The following is a 12,169-nucleotide window of genomic DNA, read 5'->3' on the forward strand; positions in this document are numbered from 1 at the left end:
TCCCCCCTTTCGGATTGCTCTGCTCGAAATTCTACTTCACAGCACCAAGAGGCTCTTCGAAGCAGCTTATAAAAGATTCTCACAATAAAACCACTCAAGTCTAGGAGTACCAGAACAAAATTACATGCTATTCATGTGGTGCCAGGATTATTCAGGCAGCTTTTCCTGTCCCCATCCTTGGTCCTTCCGGACATTGTCACTGGATCATGGCCTACTCATCAGCAGTTGCCAGTCAAGGACCTCCAAGACAAGAGAGTGGGAGCTGAGCAATCTCAGTTCAAAAACCTAAATATCATGCTTATAATGTACTTGATGTGATTTCGCTACCATGAATTACAGTTGCATAGTTCTAGTGCTTGGTGAATAGTAGTTCATGGTTTTGGTTAGTTATACTAGATGGTGGTGGTGGTGGGGAATCAACATACCTTTCTTTCATTAACTGATAAAGGTTCTCCTTCATGTATTCAAACACAAAGTACAGATTATCATTTTCTCTGATAACTTCTTTCAGTTTCACCACATTGGCATGGTTGAGTTTCTTCAAGGACTGGGAATGCAAGATAAGACAATTACAGACACTGTTGAAACAGGGCTTTAAGATAAGTGACAATGAACGCTTGTCCCAGAAACATAAATTGAGATACTTCTAAATTTAAGCGCCTGGCTGTTAAAAAGTACTCAGACTCTTAGAGTCAGTTATGACCAATGTTCCTCTGGCCTTGTAAAGATGAATGCTGATAGTGGGCACATTTGCACAATCCGTTCTTCAGCTGAGAGGCACTCCAGCTCCCTGGAGTAATGTGCAATGCTGCCCAAGACAGCATCTGACCATGGACTTTCAACCACAGCTGTACCTGAAGCTGAAGGAATCCAGTGCAAATTTCAGATTAACGCACCTTAACTTCTCGAAGATTCATACATTCTTCCCAGGAGTAGAATTTTCTCTTCATCCTGTGAAGCACAAAGTAAGGAAGTCAGTATCACAATCTGATACTACTCATGTACTAGGTCCATGAAGGAATAAATGGAAGCTCACAATACTCAGAGCTGTCCTTCTTTTATGGCTGGGATCCAACAATCACCCTAGTTCTGCATGCCCAACAAGGTCTTTGGGCTTGTGCTTATTGAACGCTGCCACTGTCACATGGAAACACATTTACAATACTAAGAGGATTTTTAAAGCACATATGGTGGTGGGAGAAAAAAAAAATCCCACTGTGCACAGGTCTAAAGGGTAGCTCTTTGGCACTCCACCCATATGGAGCACACATATTTTTTTGTTTTTGTTTTATTAATTAACCAGTATTTTTCCTCCTTTTGGCTTTAAAGAGGTTTAAAAGTCAGCATGCAAACCTCTGATAAGATTATTGAGGCATAGCTCCTTGCCACTCATGACTTGCAGAAGTAGAATTACGCAAAATGAGAACATGGTATTCTTCTTTGCATGTGATTTAAGTCAGCTTGCTGCATTTTTTAAAAAACACACAACCCTATTTCTTAAAGTTTATTGTTGTCGATTCCCCCCCCCCCCAAATAAGCATTGTTTTATACCACAATTTATATTGAGGTTTTCAGCGTAAGGGGATATCTTGAGTCTTGGCTGTTTTATCTTCAGGGTAAAGGGTTTGATCTGATGATCCTGTCCATTCCACATTCTGAAGATCTGAAGATTTTGTCTAAAGTGTTTGTGTTTTCCTATATGATACTTCAGTTCTATAACATGTATACAAATATACTGTACCATCTCCTCAGCATTGCCCACCACCAAATGCAAGCTATTGGGTAAATTCATTTAATACAAGCACAATGTTCTCCTTATCCACAGATTTCCACTTCTAGCTGGAAAATAAGCCAAACACCCTTTAGCACAGAGTCTGGGAACCTGTGCCCCCCTCAATGTGGTTGGACTCCAGCATGACCAATGGTAAGGGATGGTGGTAATTCATCAACATCTTGAGGGTCACAGGTTTCCCACTGCTGCTCAATCAAAATGAGACTTGAAGGAACAACATCTTATTCAAACAACCCTGTGAAATGATGATCAGGTAATCCTTATGGTGGTGTAAGTGCCACATACTCCCAAATCCATATATATAACTGGGTCAGTGGCTCCTTCTCTCCCTCTAGCACAAGAAAAAATATGGAATATTCTCTTTTTCTCAATGAAGGGGAAAAAAATCAGAACCTCTCTCTCTCTCTCTCTAGTAGAAAAATGCCAGAGAAATTGCTGATTTGTGCTGAAACAAGGCATTCTGGCAGCAGTTCAAAAAATATTTCAAAGCAAACCTCAACCTAAACTACAGCTACTAAACATATTCTAACTATATGATGCCTTCTACTAGTTCATGTGCAGTTGTTGACAATCTTCTACCCTAAAACAAACCAAAAAATAGCTGGATTGTGGCTAACATTATATTTGAAACACGCCTGCAGTTCTAGTCATCTCTGCCCATCAAAACATGCATAGAGCCAGGACATTTTTAAAAAAGTACTTGTGATCCAACTAAAGCTGAGGATCAGGAAATTAAATAACATTTGGGCAAAGAGTATGTGGCAAAACACTGAAACTAGCTCAATGTGAAGACAAAGCTTCCTGCTTGCACAGTGCATTAATCTGCAGTGCATGAATTGTGGATGAATTTGATGCCAACCTTTCCAATACAAATGCATTGCTACTATTTTTCTCCAGGCTATTCATCTGTTATTGCGGTTCTGAACAAGTCCCGGTACATTGTGAAATACTGCAAGCTGTACATAAACAATACATGCACAGACAACACATCTACATTGACATGGGAGTCAAAATCCCATCACAAGCCATCTGGTCAGCTGGACAGATGTGATTGTAACATACTGGTTGGTTACAGCCATGGCTTTCTATATTCTGTGCTAAATAAGCCTGCACCTAGGCAACCAAATTCTGCACTGAAAAGCTGAATGTGGATAACTGAACATATTTTGCACAAAATATTCTGTAAAATTATCTTTTCCCATAATTTATTTCGTTGCAGTGAGATGAGAAGCTATTAAGGGTAGAGTAACTCCATCACAAAATTCCAGTAACTTCAAAGATTTCAACAGGCATGACCTAGCCACAAAAGGCTAGAAAGCAGAGATTCTCAAGAAGCTGCAGTTTAACTCAATACCAAGTCCTACATGTCTGCTGAAGAGCAACAAACACAGATCCCTGGTTGTGGCCTATCAAACATGCTGATATTTGTACCACATCACATTGCTTCGGACTCCCCCATCCAATGGATCAGGCCCAGTTTCAAAGCCAGCAAAGTTGGATTCCACAATCTTCAAAGACGTTGTCAACTTGTAGTCACCTACTATTTAAGCTGCACGGTGTCTGCAAAGAGTTAATGTTGAAGTTGTACAAGAACAACATACATGAGCCTCTTACCTCTTAATGGCGATCAGCTCCCCTGATTCAATACTTCTTCCCAGGAGAACAGAACCGTAAGTCCCATCTCCCAGCTGTTTAATAGTTGTATATCTATTCATGATGGAGGTCCTCCAGAACGCAAACTCATTTCAGTCCCTGGGATGCCGTTTTCCACAGCTGCATTTCCTCTCAGAGTGAAGTTTTTCCGGTGGCAGCACAAACACAAAGCATCTGGAACAGTGTGAATGTTGTCCGGGCTCATATTTTCAAGGACTGGCTTTGCGTCTGTAAAAATACAGGGAAATGCTAACCATTTTCCAAGCCCAAAATGTCTGGATATTCTCATTTCCCTGCAATGTGGCTCATAATCATTATCTGTGTTTTTCCTCGTCTGCCTGAAGACAGGGGATCAAATGAGGGTGTGGTGTGCTCTACTGATAAGATGGCCCACATGAACTACTTAATGCAATTTATACTAGCACCAGAAACTGACAAAATTATAGGCACAAAAATATGAACTGGAAGAATGAATCCAAGAGAATGTTTGTTAATGACAAAGACATAGTCCTGTCAATTCTGATAAAATCATGCACTTTAATTTATAATAATTTCTTATCATCAAAATCATATTTAGATGGATAGACCAGACAGAGGCAAGACATAAATGGACAATGTTATCCCAGCATAACATAGACCAATGATTAATCTGATTCCAGAAGGTTTAGGATTATCAACAAGACCAGCTGCCCCTGTCTCAGATTCAGAAGAGAGATGAAAAAGAGACTCATTATTCCCTCTTGTCTACCATCTGTCAATCATTTTCTTTATGATTAGGTCAGCTTACTTACAGGAAGGCTAAATATCATCTTATCATATTCAAATGATACCTCCATAGTTTTTGTTTTGTTTTTTAAACCCAGTGCCGGGGGGGGGGAGCACTTGGAAAATTCACGCACCACAGTGCTTGTTTTCCTGTAGCCACAAGGAACCCTATGTCAGCCTTCATTATTAAAAGATTAGCAATGGGTCGCTGACTCAGAGCACAGTAGATTTTTTTCTCAAACGTTTTGTAAGATGTTAATAAATTTTCAACAGATTTATTTAGTTGCCACAATGAATATATTTTATTGAAGACAAACCTTAATCATGGGTCAAAGATCACAAGCAAATGAATCTTTTAATATATATTTTTTAAGCCTAGTATTTTTGTTCTCTGCCCTTCATCTTTAAGGAGGAAGCTCTTTTAAAAAAAACCCCGCATTGTCATTTTTCTTTGGAAAGGAGCTTATGTTATGAAACAGTGTGTTCAAAATGGTTGTTAATAGAGCTATCACTCACTGCTTTTTAATTCTGCTTTAGTTGATGAAACTGTGGAGCGTGGCCATTCGTTATGTGATGCCTAATTGTGTGATATGCCAAATTCATGGCCAGAGGCTACAGACTGACTCTCTGCACAGTTGAAACCATCAGCAGGAAGGAGGTAGGGAAGGGGTTTAAAGTGTTTGCTGCGTGGTAAGTGACCATCTGATTCTATGTACAGAGAACAAAAGTAATTCATAACCTCCCTATGCTATCCAGGCGGGAATTCTTTTGGTCTAGCAAGGCACACCTGGAGTTCTGCCACACACATGGATTCTCCAGTCTATAATAGAAGGCCACACTACATATATATCACTTTGCACACACATAGGACTCTAGGTAAGGTACATAGTTATCCCCTGGTCTTAATTATTCTTAATTTTCCAAGAAAGCTTTTGTCATTTTAACATAATGGATGCTGCTTCAGAAATGTCAAATAGCATCTTGGCAAATGGAAATTAATCGTGTTAATGTCTAAAAGCACTTATTTTGAAAGCTGTAATGGAGACATTTTAGTATTTTAATTCTAACCCCACCCTGCAGAAAGAGCTGAGCATCAAGGTAGCAAGCAAAAGCAAAGTCAGTGGTAAGGATACAAAAGGAATGTTTCTTGTTTGGTGTATAATGTGAAAACATATAGGACTCAATCCCTGGTTCTAGGTTTATTGATTTTCATGAAAATAAGACCTATTGTTTAAATGAGGCTCCTGAGTCTAAGTGCTCAAAACGAGTGTAAAATTTCTGCAGGTTTCAATGGGATCTCAGCCAAACTATTCTGAAGTTAACTGGTTTGTAAATCTGAAAGTGAAAATGGCTCCATAAGGTACCGTATTTTTCGCACTATAGGACGCACTTTTTCCCCTCCAAAAATGAAGGGGAAATGTGTGTGCGTCCTATGGTGCGAATGCAGGCTTTCGCTGAAGCCTGGAGAGCGAGAGGGGTCGGTGCGCACCGACCCCTCTCGCTCTCCAGGCTTCAGGAGAGCCCCACCGCCAGCCCTACAAGCTCGGGGGACAGCGGGAGAGGCGCAGTGCGCCCTTCCCGCTGTCCCCCGACTTGGTTAGAAGGCTGGCGGGGGGGGGGGAGCCTGCTCCTCCCCCTCGCCAGCCCCGCAAACTCGGGAGACAGCGGGAGAGGTGCAGCGCACCATTCCCGCTGTCCCCCGACTTGGCTAGAAGGCTGGCGGGGGGAGAAACCTGCTCCTCCCCGTCGCCAGCCCCGCAAACTCGGGAGACAGCGGCAGGGGCGCAGCGCGCCTTTGCCGCTGTCCCCCGACTTGTCTAGAAGGCTGGCGGGGGGAGAAGCCTGCTCCTACCCGTCGCCAGCCCCGCAAACTCGGGGGACAGCGGCAGGGGCGCAGCGCGCCTTTGCCGCTGTCCCCCGACTTGGCTAGAAGGCTGGCGGGGGGAGAAGCCTGCTCCTCCCCGTCGCCAGCCCCGCAAACTCGGGGGACAGCGGCAGGGGCGCAGCGTGCCTTTGCCGCTGTCCCCCGACTTGGCTAGAAGGCTGGCGGGGGGAGAAGCCTGCTCCTCCCCGTCGCCAGCCCCGCAAACTCGGGAGACAGCGGCAGGGGCGCAGCGCGCCTTTGCCGCTGTCCCCCGACTTGTCTAGAAGGCTGGCGGGGGGAGAAGCCTGCTCCTCCCCGTCGCCAGCCCCGCAAACTCGGGGGACAGCGGCAGGGGCGCAGCGCGCCTTTGCCGCTGTCCCCCGACTTGGCTAGAAGGCTGGCGGGGGGAGAAGCCTGCTCCTCCCCGTCGCCAGCCCCGCAAACTCGGGAGACAGCGGCAGGGGCGCAGCGTGCCTTTGCCGCTGTCCCCCGACTTGGCTAGAAGGCTGGCGGGGGGAGAAGCCTGCTCCTCCCCGTCGCCAGCCCCGCAAACTCGGGAGACAGCGGCAGGGGCGCAGCGCGCCTTTGCCGCTGTCCCCCGACTTGTCTAGAAGGCTGGCGGGGGGAGAAGCCTGCTCCTCCCCGTCGCCAGCCCCGCAAACTCGGGGGACAGCGGCAGGGGCGCAGCGCGCCTTTGCCGCTGTCCCCCGACTTGGCTAGAAGGCTGGCGGGGGGAGAAGCCTGCTCCTCCCCGTCGCCAGCCCCGCAAACTCGGGAGACAGCGGCAGGGGCGCAGCGCGCCTTTGCCGCTGTCCCCCGACTTGTCTAGAAGGCTGGCGGGGGGAGAAGCCTGCTCCTCCCCATCGCCAGCCCCGCAAACTCGGGGGACAGCGGCAGGGGTGCAGCGCGCCTTTGCCGCTGTCCCCCGACTTGGTTAGAAGGCTGGGGGGGGGAGCCTGGTTTTGCGGGAGGCGGGGGAATCCCCCGCCTCCCAGGAAAGCCAGGAGAAGCCGTGCAGCCCTTTTAAAAGGCGCGTGGCTTCTGCCGGTTTTGCGGAAGGTGGGGGAATCCCCCCGCCTCCCAGGAAAGCCAGGAGAAGCCGTGCAGCCCTTTTAAAAGGCGCGCGGCTTCTGCCGGTTTTGCGGGAGGTGGGGGAATCCCCCGCCTCCCAGGAAAGCCAGGAGAAGCCGTGATCTCTTTAAAGGGTTTGCACGGCTTCTGCGGGCTTTGGGGAGAGGTGAGGGAATCCCCCCACCTCCCAGTAAAGCCAGGAAAGCCCTGTGCAGCCCCTCCGCCAAGGAGAGGCTGCACGGGGCTAAAGGGGAAGCCAAAACAGCGAGCGGGATCCATCCCGCTACTTGCCTTGGCTTGATCCATAGCTGCACGCAACCCCTCCGGCAGGGAGAGGTTGTGTGCAGCCTGTACGCTGCTCTTTGGGGCTGCGGGGGGGAAAAAGAATTTTTTTCTTGAATTCCCCCCCTAAAAACTGGGTGCGCCCTATGGTCCGGTGCGCCCTATGGTGCGAAAAATACGGTAAAAGGCAAAGGACCCCTGGACGGTTAAGCCCAGTCAAAGGCGACTATGGGGTGCAGTGCTCATCTCGCTTTCAGGCCAAAGGAGCCAACGTTTGTCCACAGACAGCTTTCCGGGTCGTGTGGCCAACATGACTAAACTGCTTCTGGTGGAACAGGACACTGTGATGGAAGCCGGAGCACATGGAAGCACAATTTACCTTTCCGTCACAATGGTACCTATTTATCTACTTGCACTGGTATGCTTTCAAACTGCTAGGCTGGCAGAAGCTGGGACAGAGCAACAGGAGTTCATCACCACTGAGCAGATTTGAACTGCTGACCTTCCGATCGGCAAGCCCAAGAGGCTCAGTGGTTTAGTCCCCAGTACCACCCGCATCCCTAGCAGTCTTGCATCCAACAGTTTTGAAACCAGAGGTTCAAAACAGCACAGTTTTGAAAAGTTCAGTCCACCAACATGTATGTCCAATTTTATCCAAACACAGATGAAAGCCTGCTCCTTCATCTTAGAAACCATTATGCAAACCTTGGCTACAATAACTAAAGGTGTTCAAATGCGTAGCGATCTGGTAAACAATCAACTTTCCAAAATATACAGTAGATAACCATGAGAAAGCTGAACTTTGCTGGCAATTCCCACAGTTAAGAGTCATGCAAATGAAAAACAAAACAAAGAGCTCAGTCCCATCACAGACAATATGATTAATTTGCACTGGGGGGGGGGGGGAATCAAGAGAAATGCAAAGGATACCTCCTGTTTGTTTTTCAAGTGACTCCTACCTGAAAACTAAGTACATAAATGAAAGGGACCACAAAGCAAAACACAGTACTCATAATTACAAGATAGACAGACAGATAGATAGGCAAAGAAGATGTTCTAGAGATATTCTTTAAAATAATGTTATTTGAGGTTACAGAGTCAGTTTTCCATAGCGAGCACAATGAGTTTTGTAGTGGAGAATGAATGGATGACATGATCACATTCATGCCCCTTCCCTGTCCCCAAAGAGCCAACAGACACCATCTGCTCAGTAAGGAGGAAGCAGCATGTGAGGGAGGCAGGCAAAGGCAACATTAGCAGCCTGCTCCAACCAGACGGTCTCCTTCTCTTGCTTCTCCTCCCAATTGTACAGTAAATGTAAACTACTGTATTTTTCGCTCTATAACACGCACCCAACCATAACACGCACGTAGTTCTTAGAGGAGGAAAATCCGTAGGCATGCCACCCGTAGGCATTCCCTCCATAACACGCACAGACATTTCCCCTTACTTTTTAGGAGGAAAAAAGTGAGTGTTATGGTGCAAAAAATACGGTACCTTAGGTGCCTTGGCAGAAAGGCAGCATATAAATGCAATGAATAAAACAAAAATCTCAGTATTCAAAGCAACAGCTAAATGTGAACAGTATATGGGCCATGATAACTCATTACAAACCAAAAAGGCCTTTTCTTGTGTAACCCACCCTCTAGACCTCTCAGAGATCATGCTTGAAATATGCAAGGAAAAATGCTATTTAAAGGTTTTGAATTGATGCTTTCCCCTACATTACCTAATTAATAGTGAATATCTATTAAACTATGTAAATTTACGACTAAATATAGTATGATTTATGTACTGTAAATAAAGCTTTGTATATTTTATTTGGTTTTTACTAAACTTAGAATATCTTACAGATGCTGCTGCCCAATATATAACTTTGCTGGTGACCTGTATTATTCAAATTATTTTTAAGAAAAAAGTTTTTTTTAAAAAAAACAACAGATTTTATTATTATTTAATCTGTTCTTTAAGAGAAAATTAGTGATTACATTATATAGCTGTTGCTTTTAATCAGTTTTTATTTTTTATCCACCGTTATCACAAAATAAGCATTTGTATTAAAATACTGCTAACAAATCACATTAAAAGGCTACAGTACGAACAAATTAAAAAAAAAACTATCAATGTCTCTACATGCTTTCCCACAGTAGATTATAGGCCAAATCAGAATATTCTTGCAAGCGGACTAGTTTTAGGCCTCTTCTTAAGATGTCAAAATAGTAGCAAAAGTCGTCTTTTAACAATTCAAAATGTAAGCAACAAATGAAGTTTCTACTCTTATTTTACTCCTTAATCAGACATGGAGGGATGGCTAAGATCTCAGGAATTTGGACAATAAACAAAAACCTGAGGATTAACCTGATTTTCCGAAGCCCCCAAAGCTGTCATGTCTGTGGAACTGACACACAAAATTTACATCAGTGCTCCAAAGGAAGTCTGTCAGCTTCACATGCACCCTTTAAGGAGAAGCAAGTCCTGCAAATGTTGGAAATAAGGCTTCTGCAAGATTAAAAATTACAGTTGTATAGCCAGTACAAACCCTGCTAGTGGAAGCCGTAGATTCTTCCATCAGAAGGAAACCAGAGCAGAGGCAGACTCATCGCACTCAGATGGGCAAGGGGAAGCTTTCCGCCCACCAAGAGAAAAACATACTGTACACACACAAAAGGAAAACGCGGCCACTGAGCAGGGACAACCAAGAGCTTTCCCTGGTAAAAGCAACTCAGCAGCTCCCCCGTATGGCATTTAGTTAGGCAAGCACAACTTTTGTCCTATTTCCTGGAAAAGCAGCAAGTTCAATGCATGCAAACCTAAGATGAGCAAAGCTTGGCCCCTGGACATGTTTTCAAACATGCAGCAACAACTGGGAACGCTGAACTTGTCAATGTATCAGCCAACACAGCAGGCTTTGAGGGAACAGTGGTAGGATCCGCTGGCACTGCACAGGAAGGCTTGAGCTTTGATACATATCATTGTAGAAGCTAAGCGCAGCATAAACAGTGTTTGTTTATATATCGCTATGCACAACACTGGTGCCATCAATGTGTATGACTTCTTCATAGAGCAAGGAAAGATGATAGGCCCATGCCCCAAAGAATAACCTGAAATTCAACACAGAAGAAGTAATAAAAATGAGGAAGATGAAGAACAAGGGATGAGCAGGTATTCAGTTCAGTCCTGTCTTGTTAGGCAGAGTACTTTAGGCCTAGTATCAGCAAAGGATGAAGGCTGGACAGTGCAATTCTATGCTTACTTGGAACTAAACCCCACTGCATCCAACCAGACATAATTATATTTAGCACTGCAGCCTGAGAGAGTTTTTTCTTATTCCCTACCAACAATGTTAAAAGGCCAAGGAAACGGCCACCTACACGATGGGTGGACAATCTAAACCTAACAGCATTGCTTATGAGGACTGCAGGAAGCAAACAGCAGAAAGCGATGGGAAAGAACTTGAGACAGAAACCGAAAGATGGATGCAAAACACTTTTGTCAAGAGAGGGAGAAGTTCAGCTTATCAGACTCTCCATGAATGTAGCCCAAAAGCTAAAAAAGGGAATATATATTTGGGTCTCTCTGTCTCCCCAGATGCTGTATCCAAATTTGTCACCGGCTCCTCATGCAGCCAGCCCGCTTTCCCCTTAGTTGCACCCAGTGCTTTTTTCTGGGGGGACGCATACCCCTAAACAGGGCTGCATTTAGGTTTGATGAGGCCCTAAGCTACTGAAGGTAATGGGGCCCTTTATATGTCCAACTGTCCTTTGTCAACAACCAATTGTCACTGTTTTTTGTGTTGAATATATGCTATATGGTAATTTATGGACCGAATAGGTCCATACACAACACAAAACACTTTTGCTGTATGTAGGTTTTATTTCATTGGTTTTTTTATCTTCTATTTTGGAAATGTACATCCAGTTTTCCTTTAAAAAAATTAGGGGCCCCCAAGAGGATGGGGCCCTTAGCTATAGCTTGTTTAGCTTATACGTAAATCCGGCACGGTGCCTTAAACATTTGGTGAATCCAAATTTGGCCTCATTGAGGGGCAGTATTTCAACATGAGTAGGAAAATGAGTGTACCCCTAAACATTTTTTTGGGGGAAGCACTGGTTGCACCTCTATACAAAACGGGAGTAGCTCGGGTGGTGGGAAGGCAATGGGAGATGGGCAAACACTTGTCGCTTAGGCTGCCTTCCTTTCGCCACTTACCAGGCAAGGAAGTGCTACCGAGGCCCGTGGGATTTGCTTGTGGGAAACCATGCTTAGGTCACGCACGTTACTCAGTTTAAGGGGAGAGCCAAAGGCCTGAAACCACACAAAGTCCAGATGGTTGGTTTGGTTTACAACTTGACACCCCCCAACAGCCCCGTGCGCTTAAACGGCCCTCAGCCGCCGGGAACTACAACCCCCATCGCACACCACGGAGAGACGTTTCTGAAAGCCTCATCCCAGCCAATCACCGCCCAGCTGAATGCTTAAAGAAAGCTTTCGCAGCTCCCGGCATACACTGCGCCGCCTACACTTCCCGGCAGGCAGCAGAGTAACGGAAGACCAAAACAAACAACAACCGTTAGCGCATTGCCTTCTGGGTACAGTAGGTCCCTCCTCTTCGCCACACCCACCCGCTCTGGTTCTGCGCCCCGAGTGGGAGGAGGGAAAAGGTTTGCGCGCGTGCGCACAGCGGCGTCCCATCTGGCACCGCGCGCCTCGTCTGCTCCGCGGCTCAGTTGGCGACACTCGCT

At 45.7% G+C, this 12,169-nt stretch overlaps 1 protein-coding gene across 2 annotated transcripts in view; it reads right to left on the reverse strand.

Moving 5' to 3' along the window:
- CILK1 (ciliogenesis associated kinase 1) overlaps positions 1-12,005 on the reverse strand; it is a 30,205-nt gene extending 18,200 nt beyond the window's left edge. Inside the window, exons 1-4 of one of the 2 annotated variants that reach the window (XM_081189118.1) lie at positions 11,637-12,005; positions 3,407-3,673; positions 897-951; positions 426-547 (exon numbers count right to left, since the gene is read on the reverse strand). In XM_081189118.1, the coding sequence (XP_081045244.1) occupies positions 426-547; positions 897-951; positions 3,407-3,507 (278 nt within the window). In that variant the 5' untranslated portion in view covers positions 3,508-3,673; positions 11,637-12,005. Of the gene's footprint in view, positions 1-425; positions 548-896; positions 952-3,406; positions 3,674-9,966; positions 11,324-11,636 lie in introns of those variants that run through there. The other variant, XM_081189117.1, reaches the window with a different exon arrangement.
- Positions 12,006-12,169: the final 164 nt, after the last annotated feature.

This window comes from Podarcis bocagei (genome assembly GCF_964188305.1).
Source record: "Podarcis bocagei genome assembly, chromosome: 3".
Taxonomy (NCBI): domain Eukaryota; kingdom Metazoa; phylum Chordata; class Lepidosauria; order Squamata; family Lacertidae; genus Podarcis; species Podarcis bocagei.